This window comes from Elephas maximus, chromosome 4 (genome assembly GCF_024166365.1).
Source record: "Elephas maximus indicus isolate mEleMax1 chromosome 4, mEleMax1 primary haplotype, whole genome shotgun sequence".
NCBI lineage: Eukaryota > Metazoa > Chordata > Mammalia > Proboscidea > Elephantidae > Elephas > Elephas maximus.
The window spans coordinates 116177197-116204291 of NC_064822.1; the positions used below are offsets into that span (position 1 = coordinate 116177197).

A 27095-nucleotide genomic window follows, 5' to 3' on the forward strand; every position below is an offset into this window, starting at 1 on the left:
TTCACAGCCCACAGAAAGAAAAAAATAGGGCAAAAGGAAATATGAGAAGGCTAGAAATTAGAGTAGTCAGTCTGACAAACAGAAAGGTGTACTGGACTAAAAGGGAAAGATAAAGGAAATCAATCTTTAGCACGATCACGGATGAATTGCAGTGCCCCTTTTTTTATTAAAGCAAGAATAAAAAGATCATAGCTGGAAAAGAAGCAAGAAGGTGAGGTCTCGGAGTAAGGGACCAGGGAGACCAGGGACTTCCCTTGTCCACATGCACAGCAGAACTCAGCTAGTGAGTAGGGGTCCAGAGACAGAGGTACAAATGGGGAAGCCCTCATCTGTGTGAGGCAGAAGGGAGGAATCTCACCCACAGCCCTGTTCACAGGTCACAGGCCTCTTCGGGTTGTGCTCACAGTCACTGAGATGAGACATGAGGTTGTCAAGCCGGACAATAGCACTGCAGCCAAACACAGCGTTGTCACAGGCAATCTGCAGCTTGGACAACATGTTCCGCATGATCCGAGGTACTGGGCGCAGGTGGGCGACCGTCACGACGCTGCGGTCCACTGGACACGTCTGCTGCTGAGAGAACCACTGGGTGATGCAGGCATTGCAGAAAGCATGCTCACAATGAGGTGCCTAAAAGGGAGAACAGGGCAAAAGGGGCACAAGTGGATTAGCAGGAGCTAAGAGCCTTCATATGATAACTCCACAAAGCCAATCAAGCCTTTGAGCAGCTTCCAGAACCAGAAGTCCCTGGGGTCATTCCAAAGTAGATCTACCATGGGCAAGGCATTGTGGGGGCCAGACTTAAGACATGTTTCCTGTGCTCAAGATTACACATGGGCTGTGAGACAAGACAAATAAGTAAAAAGTTATATAACAATAAGAGCTATAAATAACACTTCAGGACAATAGGAGAGATGACATAAGGCCATCAATTATTAACTGCCAGCTGGACTGCATACACAATAATTGCCATAGAAATGCAGAGGAGGGCGAGATCTTTTCACACTAGGTCAATCAGGGCAGGTATTTGTGGTGAGGACAGAACTTAATATAAGTCTTGAACGATGATTCAGGCTACAAATGTAGAAAGGAAGAGTGCAGAGATTTGCTGGCAAAAGTTTCATGTAAGAAAGCAAAAAGTACTTTTTTAGAAGCTGAGGATTCCTACTGAGAAGTTAAGAATTCTCTCTGTGAGGGTCCAGGTTCTGATTTTATGAGGGCTGACCTGAGATGCTGCCTGAGTCCCAATGGCCAGACCCAGCCTCCAAAACAGGGCAGGGGTTTTTCCTATAGTCACATTCCTTTTAGTTTCAAAAAGATTATATTTCACCCACTTCCCTGATAACTCAGGTAACTTCTAAAGTTAATCTTTCCAAATGAGGGCTTCCCTGGCCTCTGTGGAGATACCATCTGACATCCGGCATGAGACACCGTAGGCACTGAGGGGATGTTGACGGATAAATGCCTGGCATGTCTACTATGTCCCAAATACTTTGTTAGGTGCTTGAGATAAAAAAAAGATAAGACAGTTTCTGTCCTCAAGATGCTCACAGACACCAAAGGCTGAAACCTAGGAAAACTAAGGAAAGAAGTGATTCTCAATATCACTAATCCAAGTGTCAGCAGATTTTTATTTTTTATTCAAAAACATATTTGATTCTTTTCAAAGTTCTATAGGCCCTATCTCCAAAAAATCCTAAATCTGTCCACTTTTGTCCATCTCTACTGCCACTAACCCAGTTCAAGCTGTCATCATCTCTCACCTGGATTATTAAATATGTCCCCTAACTGGTCTCCCTACTTCTACTAAGCCCTTTTCAATCCATTCTACATTCAGCAGCCAGAGGGATTATTTAAAAATATAAACCAGATCATATCACTCCTGTTTAAAACTTTACAATAGTTTCCCAGTATACTTATAATAATACAGACTCCTACTCAGGACCTATAAAATTCTGCCTGGTCTGGCCCCTGTGCCTCTGACCTCTCCTCGCTTCGTACCATGCTCCCCAGCATGGTGTGTCAGCCACTTTGGCTTTCTTTCTGTTCCTCCACTACAACCAGCTCATCCCTGCCTTAGGACCTTTGCTTTTGCTGTTCCCATTTCCTGAAATGTTTTGCCACTAGATCGTAACCCGAATGGTCCCTTATCACCCAGGTCTCAGCTCAACTGTCACCTCTTTTGTAACCACCTATCTATACCTACTACCCCACGCAGAAGTGTACAGAGTATGCTACCTTTTGTATAAAAAGATGGGCAAATATGAATGGATGTGTGTGTGTGTGTGTGTATATATATATATGTATCCATTCATATTTGCTTGTATCTGCCTAAATACACACAGGAAGGATATCCCACAGACTAATAAAAATAGTAACTTATGGGAGAATTAGGTGGGCAGGGACAAGGATAAACAAAAAAAACCAAACCCAGTGCTGTCGAGTCGATTCTGATTCATAAGCGACCCATAGGACAGAGTAGAACTGCCCCACAGAGTTTCCAAGGAGCACCTGGCAGATCTGAACTGCTAACCCTTTGGTCAGCAGCCATAGCACTTAACCACTACGCCACCAGCATTTCCTGGGACAAGGAAAGGAGTGAGAATTCTCATTGTATGCCTTTTTATACTGTTGTGATTTCTGAACCATGTGAATGCATTACCCTTTAAAAAAAATAAATATGCCGGTATTAACTGGCATCCTTAGCAGGGGCCTTCTACCCTTGGAAATGTGTCTGGCAACCTAGCATTACACGGTTTGCTTGCCCTGCTCCTCAGAAGGTAAACTCTGGAGGGTGGGTGGGTACAGGCTCCTGACTTAAGACAGTCACCAACTGCCATTGACCTCTCCACACATGACTCACGTCAAATAATAGTGCCAGAAAATATACAAGGCCCTGCCAGGGTGGAGAGGGGACCTGATACACCCTGTGAACTCCTGACACTGCCAGAACAACCTCCTCCGCAAGCAGCACATCTGCTTTTTACGGTAGCAAGCTGCAGAGGCCTAAACAGGAAATATGTCCAGGACTGGTTCCCACTGGAATGCAGTCTGATTTTTATTCAACTCAGGCATCTGTGCTCCTTTGGGCGACTGGAAACTGGGAGAAGATCAAGGGGAACCCTTGGGAGTTATATAAGCAGTGAATGAGGAAAGGGCCATAAGGCCTCACTGACTGATGTCCTGGTTTGAAAAATGGGATTATCTCTAGCTAGCCAGGAATGGCAGAGGATTAATTGGTATTTACAGAGTGAGGACAATGAAGACCATGCAGGATGATGTCCCATGATTACAACTGTTAAAGATTCATCTCACTCATTATACTTGCCAGGTAATCATGAGTTTCTCCTCATAATTGCCCCAGGAAGATATAACTGACTGTGGTCTGCGAAGGCTGGTAATGACCTATTATAGGTGGCAGCTTTCATATCAAAATGCAATTTTGATTAGTCTATTAGATATCCTTCCAGTGGCTGCATCAAATCTGGTCTTTTTAACAAACCCCAGGAAGAAAATAGGTCAGTACACAGTCCCCCACTTCCCATCTGTTAGACAGCAGGCAGGCAGAAGAGGCCTGTAGGGAGACTGGCTGATTACCTAAAGCACTACACATCATTAAAATGCACAGGAAACTTCTTAGGGGAGTCCAGAAGTTCAACCAAGGGCAGGAAGACAGAACCTAGTCAGAGTCCCTGAAGTGGAGAGGAAGCTACCAAGCTACCGTTAGAAGACAGTAACACATGGCTGACCGTTTTACAGCATACAAATCTCAATATAACCTCAGAATAAAAGCTCAGTCACTGGATTTCTGCGGCATCCACCTCTAGACAGACTCTGGAAGGCCCTATTCTCCTTGCAGCCGGTGCTCCTTTGCACCAAACCTTTATTGAGATGGAGGGGATACGGGTAAGATGGGGAGCCAGAACACACTGGCTTTCCCACGCGTCCCATTCTCTGGGCCACAGTTTGCCCAATTTCTACTAGCTCCACTGCCGTCTGTTACCCCACCAAACAGGACAATAGACCAACTCACCTGTACTGGCTCCTCCAAGACTCCACTGCAAATAGGGCAGATAAGGTCTTCGTCAACATCCCCCTGGAAGCGGGTTACATCATACCCCATGTCTCATCACTGAAACCCCGGTCCTGGAGGAAAGAAGAGAGGAAAGAGAGGCCAGTTCAGGAAAAGCCTACAAATATGTGGCCAGTATAACCTCACTGCTAAGATGCATTCACTTGTTCAACAAATATTTATTGAGGCCCTACTATGTGCCAGTCATTTGGGGGAAAAAAGCTGACTCAGGAAACTTGACTCTAATGGGGAAAGACATTAAATAAGCATACATTTAAAATAACAAGAGATGTGGATACCTAACCCAGGCTGAGAGGAGAGGGTGGTTTTGAGACGTTTTCCAGACTAGGCATTACCAGAGATGAGTCCTGCAGAAGAAGCAAGAGTAGCTAGGTGTTTGGGGTGCGAAGCACATCTGGGTTTTAGGCACATGGAACAGCACTTTCAAGGCCCAGAAGTAAGAGGGCATACAATGGGTTTGGGCTTAGAAAAAGGCTGACCTGGAGGATGCGAGGGCTGGAGTATCAAGATTTAAGACTGGAGAGGCAAGCAAGGCCAGGCCATGAAAAGTCTTATGTAAGGATTTGGACTGTATCTTGAAAGCTATGGGAAGCCACTGAAAGACTTAAAAAAGAGTGATGTGATAAAAGGTCGCTTTTTAAAATCACCCTGTCAACACGGGAGAGATAGGTGACAGGAAGAACACCCAGGTAAGAGAGAGGTGAGAGTCTGCACTTAGGTAGTAGCCATGGGGATAAAGAAGAAATATTCAGGACAGCGAAGACTCAAGAAACAGCGATGCTGCCATGCCCCTTCTTTGGGCTCCCAAGGGTCAAACACAAAGAAGGTGGGTGAACAATGATGGAAACCCTGTGTGCATCCAACCAGTGGGCTAACTGGATCAAAGATGAGCACCTGATACAAGGACAATCCACAGACCAGCCATCAACCTGTGATGTCCTAGAAAAGATGAACTAAGTCAATCAGACAGTTCTTGGGAATTTAGAAACAAGCTGTCCAGTTAGGAGACAGAAATTTAAAAGGGTGAGGGTTTGGGGTTCAGAGAGGCCTTTATAGGTCACATGCAAGCTAAAGTACAGTGCTAGATTAGGAGGCAAAACCAAGTGGGTTGACATCCCCAGTTCTACTGCTCATTAGCTACGTGACCTTGGGCAGGCTATGTAACCTTCTAAGCCTAAGGTTTGTTTTTTTTTTTTTAATAGATAAAAAATGAGGATAATAATAGACTGCTACTCAGAGTAGCCCTCAAAGAGATAATGTATGTAAAACATTTAGCAAAGTGCCTGCTGGCACACAGTAGGCACTCAGTACATGGTCATTACCATTATTTATATATCTAACTTCCACTACTAGATGAACAATTCTTTAAGCGAAGGAACTTATGTTCATATCTACATCCAACACAGCATCAAGCAGAGTTCCTTACATATACACAACAAATAAAAATACGTGGTATGCTTAAATGTTGCTTCCCCAACAGCTAGGGAATAGTGGACATCTACAATTTGGTCCACCTAGCATTCCATTTTCTGTAAATGGCACCACAATTTTCCTTTGGGAATCATACCCTGGTTCCACAGTGTAAATGTGATCCAACCCAGGACAATGAAAGTGATACCTGGGACTTTTACTGGAGCTCTGAAGGGGAGCTCTTTCCCTGGGGATTGCATAGCTGGTACAAAGTATACCAAGGGTGACTGGCGACTGTGTTAACCATTAATGAGGGATGCATGCTAACAGAATGAAGCCAATAAAGAAGAAAACAGAGCTGAGCTATCAAGTTCAGATGAAATCATTTGAGGTCCTGGATTCAGTCACGCCTGTAGTCACAATCACTTTTGAATGTCTTAGTTACCTGAGTTAGTAAATTTCCTATTGTACTTATGCGGGCTTGAACTGGATTTTTGTCACTTTTAACTAATAAAAATCCTCACTGAAAAATGTTGAGATGGCAAATATTATGTTATATATTTACCACAATGGAAACCCTGGTGGTGTAGTGGTTAAGTGCCATGGCTGCTAATCAAAAGGTCGGCAATTCGAATCCACCAGGCGCTCCCTGGAAACTCTGTGGGGCAGTTCTACTCTGTCCTATAAGGTCACTATGAGGCAGAATTGACTCGATGGCAACGGGTTTGGTTTTTATTTACCACAATAAAAAAAAAAGGGAAAAAAACTCTGATCAATACACAAGGCTAATGGACACAAGAAATCACAAGGCTCCCTTTGAAACAATTAATCTTTCTTTACCCATTTATGTAGGACCAATGACACCCCTTGTGACACTGATACAATTACACTGACCTCCATCACCACCATTTCTCCATGTGACTTGTTTCTCCATCTCTAGGACCTAAAGTTCAGGGCCTTGGGACTTATTAACAATCCCTCTGAAATTGTCACCATAAACCACCTTGACCTGGCTGCTGCCTATAAAATGGAGCAGGGACAGGACCATCTACTGCGTATTTGTCTCCCCTCAGATCCTTGACCTTCTGTTGGTAGGCCAACAGAGTAGAACAAAATGGACGCAAAGGATACAATTCCCTTGAATAATCTATAAACACTGAAGGGTGAACATATAAAAAATTATATTAAAGACATAATGAAGTGAAATATAAACCCAGAATCAAGGTTCCTTGTGATTCTCCTGAATCCTTGTGGTTCGCTGAACTAAAAAGTGAGGCTGGTGGTAAAGAAGCAAGTACAGCCCGTGGTGTCTTTGTCCTTACGTGTACCTAGATTAGACCAGTAGCAGCACCCATGGCATTTTCTACCTGGCAGCCACAGTCTAGGAATTACATACCCTTTCTCTCTCTAGTCACAGGCCCCAGTGGAACAATCATCGTTAGCACTATGAAATCTTACCCGAAGCTACCCTAGCTGATTAGACCAAGAATGAGCAAGTGACCCAAGCTGGACCACTGAATCCCATCCCTGAGAGTGAGACTGGCACCAGGAAAGCTGAGCTGGTCTTTCTTTGGCTGTCATGTGGACTGAGAGACAGAGAAATGAGGTCTACAGCGGGAAAGAAAAGACTGAAGCAGACACAGTGAAAGGGACACAGATGAGAGCTGGAAAGAGTCCTGAGGCTTTAGAGTCCCTTGCTTGTTCCCAAGGCCCAGCTGCCCTCCTGTTTTCGAGTTTTGTAAGACACCCCAGTATCCTCTTTTTGTTTAAGCTACCTTAAGTTGGATTTCAGTTTCTTATGACCAAGAGTCCTGGCTCACACAAGAGCAAAGAAACTGCATCCTAGCATCACCTCAGAAAGCCTGGAGGGGGAAGGATAAAGTAAGAATAATGTTTCTTTTCTTTAATCCTAAACCTAGTTTTAAAATGTTTAGCCAAAAACCTTAGGCTATAATACGATCTATATATATTCATTCAACAAACACTTACTGAGTACCAGCTACACATCAATAAGCCTAATACAACCTTGACCCTGTGAGCTAAGTGATGGGAGGTATGCACAAGGTGACAGGAAAGAACACAGAGGAGAGGGTTCTCAATCGGATGCGGGTGGTCAGAGGAATTCCAGAATGGCTTTCAGGATATGTTTACAACAGCGTACTATGAACATTTTGGACCAGAAAATTCTTTGTTATGGGAGCACTATCCTGTGCACTGCAGGATGCTTAGCAGCATCCCTGGCCTCTACCTACCAGATACCCCGCACTGTGACAACCAAAAAAGTCTCCAGACATTAGCAAATGTCCTCTGGGGGCCAAAACTGCCCCTGGTTGAGAACCGCTGGTTTAGAAGGATGAGGAGTTAGCATCATGGACCAGGGTACAGGCCTTCTAGAGTAGGTAAGACACTATGAATCAAAGAAACAAGCCAACGAAGAGTTTGTATAGGGATGTGCTACAAGCAGAGGAGAGAGCAGAGGGCAGGAGCCAAGCACTGAAGGCCTTAGTACACTACACGATGGAGTCAGAGCTAACCAGAAAGTTGTAGGGAGCATCTGAGGGAATTTTTTTGTTGACATAAATTTATACTTTTTTAACTCTTTCACAATTTCAAACTTACAGAAAAATGATAAGTATGAAGAATTCCCATATACCTTTCATCCAGACTCCCCAAATGTTAACATTTTGCCCTATTTGTTTTATAATTCTCTATATATTTGTATATAATTTTTTTCCTGAACTGCCTGAAAGTTGTAGACATAATGCCCTTTATCTCTAAGTACGTTACTATGTATCTCCTTAAAAGAACATTCTCTGACAAAACCATAGTGAAATTATCAAAATCAGGAAATGAACACTGATGTACTACTATTATCTCATCTATAAATCTTATTTAACTTTTGCCAATTGTGACAACAATATCCTTTAGCAAAAGAACATCTAAGATTACATGTGGCACTGAGCGGACAGACTCTTTATAGACTCCTTTAATCTGGAAAAGTTGTTAAGTCTTTTTCATTTTTTATGACCTTGACATTTCTGAAGAATACAGGCCAGTTAAATTACAGTGTCTGTCACTTTGGGTTTGTCTGACTTTCCTCATGATTAAATTCAGGTTTTCATTTTGGACAAAAATACCATACAAGTGGTATCATCAATGCAACACATCAGGAACACATGAGACTGATTTGTGCTGTTACTGGTGATATTAACTTTGTTGTTGTTGTTGAGACTATACACAGCAGAACATAAACCAGTTCAACAGCTGCTACATGAACCATTCAGTGACAATGATTACATTCCTTGAGTTGTACAACCATTCTCACCCTCCTTTTCTGAACTGTTCCTCCCCTATTAACATAAACTCCTGCTCCCTAAGGTCCCTATCTAATCTTTCAAGTTGCTGTTGTCAATTCGATCCCATGTAGATAGTTCTTAAAAGTGCAAATGCTTGGGGCAGACATTCTTTACTAATCAAGCTGAACTACAGTTTGGTTTAAAGAAGACTTCAGGGGAAATTTTTGGTTTAAGGTTTAAAGATTATTTCAGGGCAATAACTGTAATATGACTTTGATCCTTACTGGTGATACTAACTTTGATGGCTTGGTTAAGGTGGTGTCTACCAGGTTTCTTTACTATTACTTTTTATTAATTACTATTTTGTAATTAGCAAGAATCTTGTGGGGAGATATTCTGAAGGTATGTACACCTGAAGAATTTTAAGCAAGAAACTGACATGATCAATTTTCTATTTTAGACAGATGGTTCTGGCAGCTGTGTAGAAAAAGTAGGGGATAGGAAAGATTAAAGAGAGGCTACTAAGGCTTGAACCAACATATTTAAGAGATAGAATCTACATTGGTATGTTGCTGTGTGCCACTGAGTCAATTTCAAATCACAGCAACCCTATAGGACAGAGTAGAGCTGCCACATAGAGTTTCCTAGGTTGAAATCTTTACAGAAGCAGATCGCCAGTTCTCCCATGGAGCAGCTGGTGTGTTCAAACCATTGACTTTTCTGTTAGCAGTCGAGAACTAACCATTGCACCACCAGGGCCCCTTTACACTGGTTTAGGAAGTAATAAAAGGATGATTCCTATGTTTCTCCCTGAGATAATCGGTGGTACAATCAGGCAACAGAAGAATTTCAGGAAAAGGACCAGGACTGGGAGGAAAGATAATGATTCTCATTTTGGTCATGCAGCATTTGAGATTGTAAGCAGAAATCCTGAAGGCGGTAGCAGAAACCATGGGTTTTGAGAAGCTACTCCAGGGAAGTACACAGAATGACAACAGAAAGTGAGGGTGGGTCTGAAGAATATAGAATCCTGGGGAGCACTAATTCTTTTATTTTTTATATTCTTTCTTTTTCAAAAGAAGTATAGGAATATATTCTCATTTTAAAACGTTCAAACGATGTAACTATTAGTCCTTCTTCCCACTTTCTTCTCCCTATCCCATTGCCTAGTGTACATTCATTCCTTCGATTACCCTTCTTGGCTATACACAGATTCAAGTATATGGACATAAGCAAGACAGGCGAGATCCCTGCTCTCAGGGAATTTATATTCCAGTGGTAAGAGTTTTCAATATACCAGTCTAAACCTTAATTATATTTTACCATTCTCCTTATGACTAGAAGTCTGCTTTGTTGTCAATTTTTCCCCTGAAATAAATGATGTTGCAATCAACACTCTTGTAACCATTTCTTTGAGCACATGAGCAAACTTGTCTCCTAGGCGAGACACCTACGGGCAGAATTGCTGGATTGATGGGTGTGCCTACAATTTATTTTGCTACATTCTGACATAATGCCCTGCGGAAAGGCCTTTTTAATTTACACTACCACCAACAGTGCATGAGAATACTTTAACAATGATATTTAAGAGAAAGGAAAAGGAGCTTGCAAAAGAGACTGAGAAAGATGGGCCAAAGGTAGGAGAAAATCCTGGAGAGAAGAGGCTCACAAATCCAGTGAGTGGAGCTCCTGGAGGAGGGAAAAGAAGTATTAACAGGTACAGATGGATAAATCACATAAGGAGTGCAAAGAATCCCCAGGATGTGAGACTCTGGATAAGGACAACTCTGTCTAGAAGCTTGATTTATAAGGGAGGGTAAGAGGAATTAGCTAGAGGGAGCTGAGGATGTGGGTTGTGTGTGGATGTTCTTCCTTACGATGAGAAAGACTTAGCAAAACCAAAAACCATACTCACTGCCACTGAGATGATTTCGACTCAGAGCGACCCTGTAGGATAAAGTAGAACTGGCCCATAGGGTTTCCAAGGCCATAAATCTTTACAGAAGCAGACTGCATCCTTCTCCTGCAGAGTGGCTGGTGGGTTTGGACCGCTGGCCTTTCAGTTAGCAGCTGAGTCCTTAACCACTGCACCACCAGGGCTACTTGAGAAAGGCTTAAGCATGTTTCTATACTGAGAGGAAGGAACTAGTGAAGAGGAAAAGATAAACATAGGAGAGAATCTGGTCACTGAGATAGCAGTGGGGAGATCTGAAATAATCTTAAACAGGAAGAGGGACATTTCTTTTCTAAAGCATGAAGGAAGAAAGGATTGGTACAAATAGAGGTACATAGGTTTTCAAAAATCATACAAGTAAACTTTTAAAATAAAATAATCACATATTAATTTACATGAACAGTAACAGTAAAGTGATTACAATAACATAAGCCCATTTGATGGAATAATATATCTATTTTAAATGTTTACAAATATATATATATATAATCCACACATACAAGAGACTAGAGGAAAATATCAAAATGTTAACAGTGGTTTTATTTGGTTATAGGGCTAGGGATAATGCTTTTCTTCTATTTTTAATTCTGAAAAACTTTAATGAGCATACATTAGCTTTATTAAAGACAATTTAACTTTAAACAGTCTTCCATATATACGGAAAAAAGTCCTTCCTCTGGATTAATTTTAAAAATTTAGAAATTATTTGAAAATAAAAAATATATATAAGAATGCTTTACTTTTGAAGTATAGGAATAAAAGATAACTGAATTTGATCATACTCAGGCATTTTCCCTATTGGTCTGGGTAAGACAGACTTATTTTTGCCTTTTAGAGTTAGAATAGACCATAACAGACCATCCAGTTTAACCTCCTTCCAGGGTGGGAGGCCTCTCAACAGCACCTGACAGTCAGTCACACTGTGTTTAGACCCCTAGGAAAGGCCAAGACAGGGTGCAGTAAGCACAGATGAGAAATACCTAGCCCAGACTCACTTCTCTCATAGCATTCTAGAATGCCACTGTCCCTGTAAAATAGGGCACCTAGAACCACTTCACAGAATTAGTTTTCTTGGTTTGAAGGCTTAGCATCATGTCTCATGGGACAACTTGGTCAATTGGCATAATATAGTTCATAAAATTTATGTTCTACATTCTAGTTTGGTGAGTAGCATGGGGGGTCTTAAAAGCTTGCAAGCAGTCATCTAAGATACAACTAGTGGTCTCTACTCATCCGGCATAAAAGAGAAAGAAAAAAACCCAAGATTCAGAGAACTAGTCTACAGGATTGTCTGTATGAACCATGGCATTCTCTACCCTGTGACCAGAAGAAGAACTACACGGTGCCCGGCTACCACTACCAATCATTTTGATCAGGGCCACAATAGATGGACCCTGATAGAAAAGGATGAAAATGTGAAACAGAACTTCAAATTCTTAAAAAATCCAGACTTACTAGACCAGTTGAGATTGGAGGAATCCCTGAGGCTTGTTGCCCTGAGATACTTTTTAAACCTTGAACTAAAACTATCCCTTGAAGTCATCTTTTAGCTAAATAGCAGGTTAGCTCATAAAATAAAGAATATCACCCGCAAGTATTGTGCTCCTTTAAAAAATCATCTATATGAGACCAAGTGGTCAACAATTACTCTAAAGCAACGATGAGAAGGTAGGGGGGCAGGAAGACTAGGTTACTGGAAACAAAACAACTGGAACTAGAATGGAGATAATGAGAATGTTGACATAATGTGAAGAATGTAACCAATGTAACTGAACAATATGTGTAGAAACTGCTGAATGGAAACTTATTTTGCTATGCACGTTTTCACCAAAAATTCAATAAAATATTATAAAATAAAATAGGGTACCCAGAGCTCCATATGTGACTGACCGACAGGGACACCATGGGGCTATTACCTCCTTTTCTCTACTTCAGCTAACGCAACCAAAGACTGATTAGGAATCCACTCAAAGGCAACCAACAACAACAAAGACTGATTAGTGCTGCTCTGGATGACAAGCTACTGCCATTTTTACAGTCCAGACAAACACAAAGGCCTAGGGGAAAGGGACAAGAAAAAAGATCAAGAGGAGGAGCTGAGATAGCTACTACATGATAGCAAAAGTATGCCCAAATATCCATAATTCATCTATCGAACTCCTGACTTGGCAATATCTACCTCAATTAAATAAACAAATTGCAATCTGGTTTCTCTACAATAGCTATCAAATTAATCAGAAAAAAAATAAAATCATTGCTGCCTTTAAAATGCACCAGGTATGAAAAAATTCTCAAGCTATATTGTTAAGAGAAAAAAAAACTAAAATATAGAATAGTATATGTAAAGTATGTAACCGTGGGTACAAAAAACAACTTGTACATGTATATGCTGACATGTACACAGAAATCTCCGGAAGGATACACAGGAAATTGCCAACAGAAGCTGCTGCTAAGAAGGGGAAGTAAGGAACAGAGGTAGGGCAGAAATTTTAATTTCCCTAGTTATCGCTCTGAAATTTTCTTCCATGCGTGTGCTCTCACATGTGTATGTGTGGGGAAGTGGAGGGGGTGTGTGTGCATCACCTATTCAAATAAATAAATGAAGCAATCTATAATTATCCTCAATTGTGAAAGGCATTAAAGTTAAAACAAAAAACATGTCCAAAATATTCACTTAATGCCAAGTACATACATCATTAACATATACACACACATACAATGTGTCATACCGTATAGCAAGATCTGAAATGAATGTACTCTTTCAAGAAAAAGTTGATCAAACTGAATCACAACAAAAAAGTAGTAAATGTCCTGTAAGTCTCCCTTTTACCTAGCAGTCTACTTCTAGGAATTTATCTTAAGTAAATAATTGGACAAGAGTGCAGAAAAGAACATACTAGGTTGTTTACTAAGCACTGTTCATAAGAGGAAAAATGAGAAGTATCATAAGCATTCAGTGGAATAAATTCCTTAATCCATAAAACAGAATACTATGTAGCATTAATACGATGACTTAAGCGTTATCTTTACTACTATGAGAGGAAGTTTGAGATAGATATAAATATACAAAAACACACACACACGCTTTAAATTACAAAGCAAATACATGTGTGTGTGCTATAGTGTATTGTTTTGTTAAAAATACATTTATATTTATGTATGTACACATTTATACTGGAGTGCATATAGATAGACATATAATGTAGAAGCTGTCTCCAAGTATAGACTTTTTAGTGCTTTTAATTTCATTAACAGTTTTGATTGGTTTTTCCTACTTATTCTACAAAGACCATATTTTGCTTATATAATTAGATAATAATGAAGCCAACATTTATTATTACTATATGCTAGGCACTATTCTAAGCATTTTTTGCATATTAACTCACCTAGTCCCTACAACTACTCTATGAAGTCAGAGCCATCATTATCCACATTTTACAGGTGAGTAACAGAGGCACACCGGCTAAAAAGCTTGTCCAAAATCATACAACTAACAAGTGGTGAAGCCAGATTCAAATCCAGGCTGGCTGGCTCCAGAGCCCAAGCTTTTAACTACTGTGCGGAAAACTGCCTCCCAGACTGAAAAGACCAAGTTGTAAAAACAAAATGTATAGTATGGTCCCACTTTTATAAAAACAATTTAAAAAGGAAAAAGTAATTTAAAAATCTATATGCTAGGATTACAGTTTCGATCTAGGTTATATATTTTTGCAACATTTAGTTTTTTTTTTTTTAAATCCATTATCCACAGGGCAAGGAACAGAAGTTTAAAACCATTACTCTTCTCCCCTGTTGCTGTGGCGCAATGGAGAAAACAGGCCTAGAGTTTATACCATGCTTTTCGGCACTTTCATCTTCAATCAATGCTAATATTGTCTTAAGGAGGAACAGCAGATTCTGAATGCTTATCTCAGTGGTGTCTCAGGAGATCCCACAACCGCCAAAGAAACAGCTGAGACTTTGTCTCAATTGATGCAGAAATAGCCAGAGGGTATGGGAAGCTACCAGCCTGGGTTAGGAGGTGTAAGGCTCCCACCATAACGTCAGGGTTTACAAAATTCTGCAGAGATGCTGGGCATTGCTCTTTTTAATCTAAACCTCCCTTTATCTGTTCGAGATTCTCCTGCTTTATCTACCCTTCTACAACTGTATCTTTTCAGGGGTAACGCCTCAAAAATCAATGAGAAACTTAGATTTCTAGCCTGGCTAGGGTATTCTCCATAAGTCTCTCTGATGTGGTTGTATACAACCTTGGAAGCCAGCTCTCAGTTAGGCTGCCTTGCCCTGCCCCTAGGCAGACAGTCTACAGCTTCACTATTCTTTCTAATTTCTGAACTCCCAGCACTGCTATGGGGCTGTCACAGGGGCAGCGTATCGTTCCAAAGGGGATGCCTCACAAGAACTCGGGAGCTCACCGCCCTGGGGCAGAAGCCTTAATAAATCTGAAATGGCAGAGACCTCAAGAGTTACTGGCAGTGACCACAGCCACTGGAAGCACCTCGAGATGCGGGATAGGAAAAGGCTTTGAAGGCTTCACTCAAATTGGGGAGTTGAACTGAAGTAGCACTTTAGGCTTATTCCCTGATCTGAACATCCTTAATCCAAACTGAAAAGGCCTCTCCCAGCCTCTTACTCTGCTGGCCAGAAACAAACCACGTAAATTATATTATTACACTTCCTTCACTGGGGTCTCTTCTTTGTTCCAATAAACATTATTATAAAAGAATCCAAGAGCTTTATCAGAATCCTTCCTGTACCCTTTCAACTAAATTTACTGTTGCAGTTGGCTTCTCTGGCCTACCCCTACAGAGGTAGAAATTAAAAAAAGATTGTTTCCAAAGAAACATGAACATTTATCCTTACTTATTCAGAGCTTGTCGAACCCATGCACAGATGTGTAAACCACACATATTCGCTCTCTCGCGCGCGTACACCCACACATATACACATGCATACAGAGGAAGAGTAGAGAAGCCACCCCAGCCCACAGTTTTTATTTTATAGTAACTGGGCACGCTTTCAGCAATTCTTGGCAAAAGCTCAAGGACAAAAGCCAGGTACATGTGATGTAGTCTCCAAGCAATTCTCTCTCCTCCAGGCCCTGACTACTACACAGGGGCAGAGGGCTGAGAAGTTTCTAGCCCCAATTACTACAAACAACCAGATTCATGAGAAAAGGGCCCCATTATCTGCCTCAGTCTGAGGAAAAAGGTGACTCCTATCAATCTCAGCCTAGTGACAATACTAGTGGTAAAAGATTTCACAGGTGTTCCTAAAAGATTTCATCCTATCTCTTGGTTTCCCAATGAAGGAATAAAAAGCCCATTGCTAACCTTTTGGTTAACAGCTGAGCCACCAAGGCTCAAACAAAGGAATAGGTCTAGGGAAAAAGCATAAGTGCCTTATTTTAAGAAAACTAAATCAAGACTACAGAAACCTGAGTCCTTGTTCTTGCTCTATCAGTGACCAAATGTGTGACCTTGGACAAGTTACTCAACCTCTCTGGGGCTCAGTTCCTATATGAAATGAAACATCCTGCGCTGTGTAAGTTCTAGGATTCTAAGACTCAGCATATAAAATAAAAATAGGAAGAGTTATCATAGGTGAAGCGAAGGATGACATATAGTACAGGGGAAGTCGGCACAACTGGACTAAACCAAAAGCTAAGAAGTTTCTTGAACACAAGCAAACACTTTGAGAACAGAGTAGCAGGGGCGGGGGTCTGGGGACCATGGTTTCAGGGGACATTTAGTCAACTGACATAACAAAGTGTATTAAGAAAATGTTCTACATCCCCCTTTGGTGAGTGGCTTATGGGGTCTTAAAAGCTAGAGAGAGGCCATCTAAGATGCATTAATTGGTCCCAGCCCACCTGGAGCAAAAAAGAATGAAGAACTCCAAAGACAAGGAAAATATTAGCCCATGAGGCAAGAAGGGCTACGTAAGACACAGATTCCATCAGCCTGTGACGCGAAGAACTAGATGGTGCCTGGCAACCGCCAATGACCACCCTGACAGGGAACAAAACAGAGAGTCCCTGACAGACCAGGAGAAAAATGGGGTGCAGAACTCAAATTCATGTAAAAAGTCAGACTTTATGATCTGACTGAGACTAGAGGAACCTCAGAAGACATGGTTCCCAGACTCTCTGTTAACTCAGAACTAAAACCATTCCCGAAGCCAACTATTCAGACAAAGATTAGACTAGACTATAAAAACAATATCCGTGAAGAGTGTGCTTCTTAGTTCAAGCAGATACATGAGACCAACGGGCAGCTCCTGTCCAGAGGTGAGATGAGAAGGTAGGAAGGGAGAGCAGCTGGTTGAATGGACATGGGAAATCCTGGGTGGAAAGTGGGAGTATGCTGTCACTTTACAGGGATAGTTAACTAGGATCACACAACAATATGTGTATAAATTTTGATATGAGAAACTAACTTGACATGTAAGCTCACCTAAAGCACGATTTAAAAAAAAGGGGGTAAATTAGGAGGTGATTATGTTACAAAAGGTGCCCTGGATTTACTACTAATGACCTTGCTCTCTTTAGGCAAGTCACTTGACTTTTTAAGTAAAAGGAAGTGGCCTTTTTTATTTAAGCAGCAGAATTCTTAGATTGAAATTACCTTCCCTCTTAGGAACTCAATTTCCTCACTTATGAGATGAGGTAGTAGGCTACATGGCCTCCAAGGTCCCGTTTAATTCCAGGATTCTGTCATCCATACCAGATTTACCACACAGAATTTTGAAGGTAGGCTTCTTTAGTGTATTTTAATTGATTCAATTTATAAAGGAATCCAGAAGGCGTACAATTCTTCAAGAACCATCTAATGCTTAAAGTGTGGCCCATCAGGCCTCAACAGCCAGTGAGGATCTCTCACTCGGTCACCACCACCAAGCACTTACGTGTGGCTACCTCAAACCTCATCTTCATCCTACAGACATATTCTCCTTGCCAGTGGAGACATGTGAAAGAACCAGAAAACACAAGCTTTGTCCTCAAACAATTAACACAAGGTGTACGTTTGAGCCCGGCTGAGTATACAGGATGAAGGAAAAAAAAGGAAGACATAAAACTTACTAAGTAACTTACCAACAAGTATAAGTTAATAGTTAATGCAAGACATAAATATGCAAAAAATAGGCTGGTGTGGGTTAGTCACGAAGAGTTTTCTGCAGAAAGGAGTTTTAAGAATCAGGCTTTCAAGGGTAGAAGGAACCCTGACCAGCAGAGAAGGCTGAAGCCTGGAATGGGATCTTGAATCAAGGCTCTTTACCTTCCAAGTGTTGGGGGCAGGTTCCCTGTTCACAAGGCTCCAACCCCCTGATGCCTCCGCACAGTGCCACTCAGGAGACGTTCCCAGTAGCCCATCTTGTTGGCTATTTTCCAAAAGAGTCTTCCTTCCTGGTGACAAGCTTCATCGCCAAGGGGGCAGACGTAATGTCACAATTAGGAGCACTCTATTAATAGGAACAAGGAAGAAAAAGGTGAGTCAGGGGAACTACCTCCACTTGGCAGGGAGACTGGACAGACTTGGGTCTGGCAGCTGATAGGGAAGGATAAGACAACTGCATTAAGGACTATAGGTTTCAGTGCATAGCCTACCCTCTAAGGAGGGAAATCATGGGCAAAGGCCCAATTGATTCAAACAAAGCTGGGTGGGGGAGAGACAGGACAAGAACAAAGGTAGAGAGCAGGAGCTGCTTGAGATAGAAAAAACTATTTTATTCAGCACACGTGACTTACAAGTAATGCCATTGATTCCAAATCTGTGGCTATACAAATGCACAGACCCATCACAGTATCTTACATGTGGAGGATGACTTTAATACTTTCAAAGTGCTTTCACATCAATTATTTCATGTAAAAAGAACTCTGGTCCTAACCTGCAAGTAGAAAATACTATTCTCATAGGGAGAAAATACTTAAGAATGTTGTTACATGTGCAACAAGGAAATGTTCCTGAAGGGATCAAACGCAGCCCAGGCTTTAAAAAAAAAAAAAAAGTGAAGAGGCAGTGAGTGAGGAAATTATTCCAGGATGGACAACTTGGAAGACTGCAGATACTACTATGATTACACAGCCTCTCATTGCTAAGATGGAACCATGCAGAGGAAGATAAGGCTTCAGATGAAGGATGCTGAGAAATCTGTTCAGATATGTGCAGGAGGATGGCAACTACTCAAACTCCTTTCCTCACCATAACCTGTTTATCAGTAGTTTAAGGACAGTGTTAGGAACAATAGGATAATAATTATTATACATGAAACAGAGAGAATTTCATTTTCTGAGTCTGGTAAATATGCTAATTAGTTTCCTATGTTCATCAGCAACAACCTGTTTAGAGTGGTATTTTTAAACTAATCAGAGATGAAGGGGTCACACACACTTTCTCTTCCCTGTGGTTGGAGGGGTTGATATAATGCTTCTCCCCATTGCTCCTTCCTTTCCCACCCATAATACAGAGAGTATAATGCGTCTTTCATTCTGATAAACTTCATTTCCCAACATCCTGGCATATGCACTTGTACCTCAGGATATGCTTCCAGGATGAGTGCTGTTGTCTATTCTTCTTAGTCTCCTCCTAGTGACAAATTCCGAACTCAGTAAGCAAATAGTTGCCCGTGCTGGGAAAAACAATCCCACTTTGTACTACCCCTTTGATGCCCCCTTGGCCAGGACAAAACAAAAATTTAACTGAGAGGAAGACCAGGAGTCAGGAGACTTGGGTTCTGGTCCTGGCTCTGCCACCAACCAACCGTATAAATTTAAATAAGCCATGTGCCCCTTCAGTGGTTCAATTCTTTCAATTGTCAAGTAGGGAAAATGATGCCTGCCTTATCTACCTTACATGTTGTCCTGAAAAAACAGATGAGATAACAAATGTGAAAGCATCCTCAATACAGCTATCCCCACTTAAGGTCTTGTTTACAGCAATACAAAGCAAAATAATTTTAGAGTAGTGAGGGGCAGGGAGGAAATGCTTGAAAAATCTTGTTCCTTCTCAGGCCCAGCACCAGGTCAGCTAGACACACAGGGTAGTAACATTATCACATCACTTCATTCTCTAACATTCTCTATAGGGTCGCTATGAGTTGGAATTGACTTGAAGACAACGGGTATTCTCTACCACTCGTCCACCTCCATTTCTATCTGGAAAGAAACTATTAGCCTCTTGCCCTATTATCAGTCTGTCAAACCACTGCACAAGGTGGCCACCTTCATTAACAGCCACAAGTTTTGGATGGGGAAGGTATCTGTCAATCCCTCAGGCAAAACGCCCCCACCCTCTTGGCCTTCTGCTCCTTGGGGCAAGGGGCTCCTCCCCAATTTCTCCTATGTGCAGGATTGGAGAAGGCTTTCCGGTGTCTGAAGGCTGCTAAGAGGGCTGGGCTGCAAACTAAGGGCAGGGAAGTAAGGAATGTGAGATTCCTTCACGGAGGGGTGGGAGGCGGGGAGTAGTGGAGAAGGAATGAAGGAGGAGAACCAGGCTGAAAGCTGCCAAAGACAAGGCATGGGAGAGGAGCCAAGCTACGGCGCTTAAGAGGGCGGGGGTTCAGGTTCCACCGCCCCTGCCCAGGCTGGCCCCCGCCAACGAACGTTCCCCTCCCGTCCCGTCAATCATAGCCTATTTAAACACTACATTCCCAGGCTCCCCCCGCCCCCGTTCCCCAGCTAGCCCCAGCCCCCTCCCGCACTTCTCAAGGCTCCCCTACACAAACCGACCCTCCCCAACGACCCATCCTCCAAAGCCCCTTCTCACCTCCCAACTCTCCCCAGTGCTGGCCCCTTCCTCCATTTTTCATCTTTACTTCCATCCCTTCCTCTGACCCCCTAATATCTCGAACCCCCCCCCAGCTCCCACCCCAGGACATCCCTTCCCTCCCCTCCCACACCCTTTTTTAGGTGGGAGCCCACGCAGGCGCAGTACGCACCGCCCTGGAAGCGGTCTAGACTCTCCGTACCCCGACCCTGCTGGAGCTGAGGCCGCAGCAGCCACGGGACAGCCTCAGCCTCTCCCGGGAGGGGAAGGGGAAAGGGAAGGAGGGGGAAAAAGGTTCTGACCACTCGTCGCCGTCCGAGACAGACCCTTTGCCCCGCCCACTACTGCTGCGCAACCCGGCGGAAGCTCGTCACCAAACTCCGCCTCTTTGTTGAACTCAGACTCTGACTGGAAGCCATGACCGACCAACGAGGAGGGACGAAGGCTAGCCAGGCCTCCGCTCTAGACCGGAAGTCTTTATGGTCCCAACGAACCGCTTGGGAGGAAGAATTCTGTGTTCTTCCCAGCGTGAACGTCAGGGGCCGAACGGGAGAAGGGAGGGGAAGGAAGGGGAGTGGAGGGAACAGACGCCTCTGGAAGGCGAGACTCCGCTTTGGACGGGCGTACGTGTCCCGTACCCTAGGGCCGATGCGTCGTGGTGAGAGATGGTCGTGGGATGGCTGGCCTGCGGCGTGACCTGCCGTGCGCTCTGTCCCTCTCCCGTTTCCAGAACCGTGGTCAGCATCCCGGAGCCTCCCTACCCTATGACTCATAGTCATGGGTGTGGATACTGCAGTCAACACGGCAGTCGCGGGGTGGGGAATGGGGGAGTGTCTGACGACAAGGCTTTGACCTGGGGTGCCCAACGAATTGCCCACCTCTCTCCCAGGCGCACTCCTGCCGTATCCACGATGGCTCCTCGAACGCTCAAGGAGTTCCCTGAAACCCCTAAGGGAGGGGATGGCAGGGAGAGAAAATGTCCCCCTTCCTGGAACCAACGACCCGTCCTCCAGCGCCCCTTTCCGCCTCCCAACCCCCTGTGCTACTCCCACCATTTTTCGTTTTTACTCCCATCCCTTCTTCTGACCTCCCAATATCTCGAACCCCCACCCCAGTGGTCTGATTTCTTTATGATCCAACTCTGTGGTTTGGGGGTGTGGGCCTGGAGAGAACCAGTCTCTTACTGGGCTCTGAAGAAAGTCAAGGTGGAGCCTAATCACCTCCTGGGCCCCTTTAATACCTTAAATCGGCCCCTTCGCGGCGCGTGAGACTCCGATCCCGATTGGCTGGCCTAGGGCGGACGGCGGGACGAGGAGTTCGCCCGAGCGGTGCTGATTGGCCGGAGGAGGCGTGCCTGGAGAAACTTCCGGGAATGTCCGCACTCCCGCGTTCTACCCGACCGCATCCGGCGGCAGCCCGGCCTGTGGCTCCCCCTGCGGGCGACTCAGCGGCGTGCATAGTCGGGCCGGCTGGCAGGGTGGGTGGTGGGTCGTGGGTGGGGGAGGGGATGAACCGAGTCCCGGGTTGTCTGGATGAGGGCTCGGGAATGTTTGGCGAGTAAGATTCCAGTCCCTGGCTCTGCAGCGGGTCCCCTACCCCCATCTACGTCGGTCCCCAACTTCGGGGCTTGGACTGAAAGAACATCCCGGGAAGAGGCCTATCCAAATACTCCCAAATTCTGATCTTGAAGTCGGAGGCACCCGGGGAAATTCGTTCCTATCCTTTGGGTTGGAGGCTGCCTGACCCCAACCCAGTGTGGTAGGCCTTGGGAAATGTTGCATGGAGGCGAAGGCGCTAGGCGTTGAGCCTCCCTTCGCCTTTCCACCTTCCAGTGGGGTGCCGAGGCTTGGGCAGCATGACGACGGAAACCTTCGTGAAGGATATCAAGCCAGGGCTCAAGAATCTGAACCTCATCTTCATTGTGCTGGAGACAGGTAGCTGTGCTAGGGCGGTGGGCCCACGGCACAGGGTCGCGGGGTGGGCGGGCGGAACCAGGAGAACACCGTCTCTGTCCTTAGCTTGCATCCGGATGGTAGGGCCCGCCCCAAGACACGGCTTTCGCCTGATCGTTCTCTAAGTTGTGGTTAGGTACAAGACAAAACTCTCGCCAGTGTTGCCACGCGGGCCTCTTTCCACTCAGGGCCCTCTCCATGGTGCTGGCCCGTCCACAATCCCCTTCCTCCACTCCCACTCCATCCCCGCCCAGGGATTTGGGCTTTGGACTGTTTGTACATTTTTTCCTTCACCTTCACAACATCTAGATCTCATCCTTAAGACCACCTCCACCTATTCATCTGACCATTTCCCCCACCCCCATTAATCTGTTCCGTCCAGGCCGAGTGACCAAGACAAAGGACGGGCACGAGGTTCGGACCTGCAAAGTGGCAGACAAAACTGGCAGCATCAACATCTCGGTTTGGGACGACGTGGGCAACCTAATCCAGCCTGGGGACATTATCCGGCTCACCAAAGGGTAAGCCAGCCAGGGTCACCTGGCTATCAAAGGGCAGCAGCAGTCGGGGGGCGGGGTTAGCAGTCCCGGTAACTTTTGCGAGGACTCTGAATCTTGCTTTTGCCCCCACAGGTATGCTTCAGTGTTCAAAGGTTGTTTGACACTATATACTGGCCGTGGGGGTGATCTACAGAAAATTGGAGAGTAAGTTCTGTGAACTGGGATAAAGTACCAGGCCAAGGGGGAAATGCGAAGGTTTGCAGGGAAGGAGCCTAAGGGTTTGCAGCCCATCTTGTATCAGAGCCTTTCTGAGGTCTCCAGTACTGACCCCAGAGAATGGGTCCAAGGCTTTGGCTATTGTCTCCCGTTGCAGATTCTGTATGGTTTATTCTGAAGTTCCCAACTTCAGTGAGCCGAATCCAGAGTACAGCGCCCAGCAGGCTCCCAACAAGGTGGTGAGTCCCACAGCCATGATGGTAGGGAAGGAGGACAGGTCAGACCAAGAAACGGTAGGAAGCAGGGACTGACTATATAGTTTGTGCCTTCAGGTGCAGAACGACAGCAGCCCTTCGGCCCCCCAGCCTACCACTGGACCCCCTGCTGCTTCTCCAGGTAAACCTGTTCCCTTCCCTCCACTGGTCCCCCTAGCTCCCTCTTTCTCCTCAGTCTGTTGTGTTGCTGTTAGCTGCCATTGGGTTAATTCTGACTCATGGCAACCCTATGGGTGTCAGAGTAGAACCGCTCCGTAGGGTTTTCAAGGCTGTGGCTTTTCAGAAACAAGTTACCAGGGCTGTCTTCTGAGGCACCTCAGAGTGGGTTTGGACTGACAACCTTTTGGCTAGTAGTTGAGTGTTTAACCATTTGTGCCTCCAGGGACTCCTTCCCTCAGTCTGGATAGGTGTATTTCCCTCATCCCTTTTCTCACAGTATATCCCTCTCCACCCGATTCTTCTCCAAATTCCCTCACTTTTGATACTCTTTGCCTTCACCTCTGTGGCGAAGGGATTTGGGGATCTGTTTCTACCACTGATAGAGCTCAGGCACCTATTTGCCTCTACCATTTAAAGGCAAAAAGGAAGATGACTTCACAAAGATTGCACTCCTTCATTCTCTAGCTTCTTACTGCTCCTTCTCTGGCAAAACCTTGCTATTTTCCTATCTTGCCCATTATGATTCATCACAGGGTTCTGATACACTGTTAATTACGTAACTCAACATGGAGTCCACCACTGCACAACTTGAGAACACTAAATAGTTTCCTTTTGGGGTCTCCACCCTTCTTAAAATAATGTCTAGGCCATGATTCTTCCATCTCATGTATCTCACCCCCACTTTTTGGTCTCTTGAGAAATTGGGACCTTACTGCAGATCACCAGCTTTTGATGAGAACCACTCACTGATGCACCTCCTTCACCAGTGCATCTGGTGTCCCCTGGCTTCTCAGGAACCTGGCATTTACTGCTTTTTTCTCCCCCCTGGCTTTTGACTCTAGCACATCTCCCAGCTGACCCTACTCCGTGGGTGTTTGGTTCTCTCTTGCCTCTGATCAGTCTCTTAGGTTTCTCTTCTTTACCTCCTCCCAGTTTCTCCCAGTGACATTAGGTTTCAGGCTGCCTCTGCCCCTCTTCAGTTTATGTCTTCATCCCTGGTTACCATGGTTTTCAGAATCGCTTGCATATCAGAGCCACTGAGGGGCATGGCATTTTTTTGAACACCATAAAATAACGACATTTAATTCTACCACAAAAATTAGCATACATGTTTCTAACAGAAAGTACTTCTATTACATGTTTTCAGGTGACTGTGACTCAGTAATTTATGAAAATATTTTTAATAAGCTACATTTAAGCCTGTTTGCCCTGATATTCATTTGCCACATGTTCATGTTGTCATCTGCTAACATGTACAAAAGGTTTAACAACAACCACCAAAAAAAAAAAAAGGCATAAAAACTTTAATATTGACTTCTATAGATTCACTTAACTTTTTCTGTGAATTGGACAAATGGCGGCATCGTTCTTCAGTTTTGGCAGTAAATATCTTAGTTCCATGGAGCAGCAGCGTTCAGTAGGGATATATTTTGAGAACCATTAGCCTATGACTTCTACCCCGTGTCGGGTTTATAGTGTCCTGTGTATGTGAGAGGCAGGCCTCTGTCTTCATTTGACAAATTTATAGAGCGCCTGCTATGCACCAAGGAATAAAACACAACACCAGCCTTTAGGAGTTTGTACTCTATGAAGGAGACAGACACACAGAAAATACACTGTGAGTGAGTGTAATGATAGTGATATGCAGAGAATTATGGGACGTCTCACATACCTGGCTCCAATCAAATATTTAAAATACATACAAAAATGTTACTTGTCATTACCTTTAGGAGTGAGATGATGTGTAATAATTTCTTTGCTTATACTTACCTCTACTTTTAAAAATGAACATGTATCATTGTGACATACACACAAATAGACATACATATATGTACATATACCGTCTTTTCCCTTCCTTTTTAAGATCCTCCTTACATTTTAACACAGAAATGTCAGGCCCTTCCCATGTTTCCCGAGTTTTACAGTCACTTTGGTAAAGGGACATGTAGGCCCTTGAGCCTGCAACTAAACAGCTGATTCTAGGTCTGACTTGAAATGATACAGAGATGATTAGGAGAGAAAAAATATCATACTAGGGTTCATGTGGCGACTTCCAAAATGATTGTTGAATGTTCTTGAGTGCTCCAGTCATACTCACAATCTGCATTCTTTTGCACTTGGTCCAGTCAGCGTTAAGGTGCAGCTATGCTTGGTGAAGGGGGTGCCCTAGGGTCACACTGCCTTTTCTGGGGCATGGAGGAAGGCCCTTCCCCCACTTTAGCACTCTAATTCCTGTTTCTTCCCCTTTTTCCACAATTAGCCTCTGAGAGCCAGAATGGGAATGGGCTGAGCGCCTCGCCAGGTCCTGGTGGTGGCCCGCACCCTCCTCACACGCCTTCCCACCCACCCAGCACCCGAATCACCCGCAGCCAGCCCAACCATACATCTGCTGGCCCTCCTGGCCCCACCAGCAACCCTGTCAGTAACGGCAAAGAAACCCGAAGGAGCAGCAAGAGATAGCAAAACACTCCTCATTCCTTCCTGCCACCAACTGCAACCCAGGTGTCTCTGCTGGAGAACAAGACAGCCTTCTTACTGGGCTGCTAGTTTGTGGGGAGGGGTAGCGGTATCTTAGCCACTAAACTTCATTGGTGGGGCAGTGAGCAGTGGCCTTATCTTCCCTAAGCCTGTGTTTGCCCCTCGTCCAGCTGAAGCTGCCTGTCCCTTGGGACTCATAGCACTCTGCCCTCCTTCCTCTTTAGAAGCGACAGTTACAGTCTATTTCTTGTGTGTGATGTGGGAGCCTAACTGAAATTCCACTTTCCTAATAAATGTTATCATTCTGCACTAGACTCCTGTGCTTTTTGTGGGAAAAGGAATAGGTCAGCAGCTGGGCATTTGGAAAGGTGGGGTGTTCCTGTGAGATAGAAAGGAGACAGAAAAGGAGGTCTAAGCAAAGCAGGCCTGCCGCTTTAAGGTGGTGTCCCTCCCCTATCCGCTCCCTGCAGGTGACCCTTGTCCGCCTGCCTACTTACCCCCCACAAGCTGGAACCAAGAAGGCTGTGTCCCCCTTCCTCTGGGCGTCCTTCCCTGTCTCCTGCCGTCAGGTAATGCCAACCTTGACCCCCCCCCAACCAATTGCCCCAATCAACCTTTGCTCCCCTGATCTTAAGCCAGATCAGACATCGGAGGGGAGCCCAGATACTTCTTTCTTCTCCCCACAAGGGCTTCCCCTTCTAATCACCGATCCCCAGAGCTCTGGCTCCCTCTTCCTGGGGCAAGGAATTGCTAAGAGCAGTTTCCTTCTGAAGCATCTGAGATTTTCACTGATCTGCCTCTTCACCCTCCTCCCCAGCGTAGGAACACCTGGGTCCAACTTTCCCAGGACATGTGGGGGTGGGGATTGGAGGTGAAGCCCAGTGCCAGATGTAAGGTAGGTGAGATAGGAGTATATGCAGGGAAAAGTTAAAATGGTACCAGCTGGGTTAGGGATAGGGTGAATTATTTAGAGAAGAAAACAGCTGGGCTTCTCCTTA

General features: G+C 44.4%; 2 protein-coding genes across 6 annotated transcripts in view; one reads left to right on the forward strand and one right to left on the reverse strand.

The window, feature by feature from the left end:
• The window catches only part of RNF41 (ring finger protein 41), a 31083-nt gene extending 9237 nt beyond the window's left edge, over positions 1-21846 (reverse strand). Inside the window, exons 1-4 of one of the 3 annotated variants that reach the window (XM_049883551.1) lie at positions 21758-21846; positions 18031-18214; positions 4034-4146; positions 359-630 (exon numbers count right to left, since the gene is read on the reverse strand). In XM_049883551.1, coding sequence (XP_049739508.1) covers positions 359-630; positions 4034-4123 — 362 coding nt within the window. In that variant the 5' untranslated portion in view covers positions 4124-4146; positions 18031-18214; positions 21758-21846. Of the gene's footprint in view, positions 1-358; positions 631-4033; positions 4147-18030; positions 18215-20689; positions 20950-21757 lie in introns of those variants that run through there. The other 2 variants (XM_049883550.1, XM_049883552.1) reach the window with 2 other exon arrangements.
• On the forward strand, positions 21044-26652 carry NABP2 (nucleic acid binding protein 2). 3 transcript variants are annotated; one of them, XM_049883553.1, is made up of 8 exons: positions 21044-21140; positions 21813-21994; positions 22350-22451; positions 22852-22990; positions 23102-23173; positions 23343-23424; positions 23518-23581; positions 25880-26402. In XM_049883553.1, exons 3-8 carry the CDS (start codon positions 22373-22375, stop codon positions 26077-26079), a joined length of 636 nt encoding a protein of 211 aa, XP_049739510.1. In that variant the 5' UTR covers positions 21044-21140; positions 21813-21994; positions 22350-22372; the 3' UTR covers positions 26080-26402. The 3 variants fall into 3 exon arrangements, with proteins under 3 accessions (XP_049739510.1, XP_049739511.1, XP_049739512.1); XM_049883554.1 differs by lacking the exon at positions 21044-21140 and adding an exon at positions 26568-26652 and having other exon boundaries at positions 21549-21994; positions 25880-26121; XM_049883555.1 differs by lacking the exon at positions 21044-21140 and having other exon boundaries at positions 21549-21994; positions 23343-23421.
• The last annotated feature ends 443 nt before the right edge of the window (positions 26653-27095 follow it).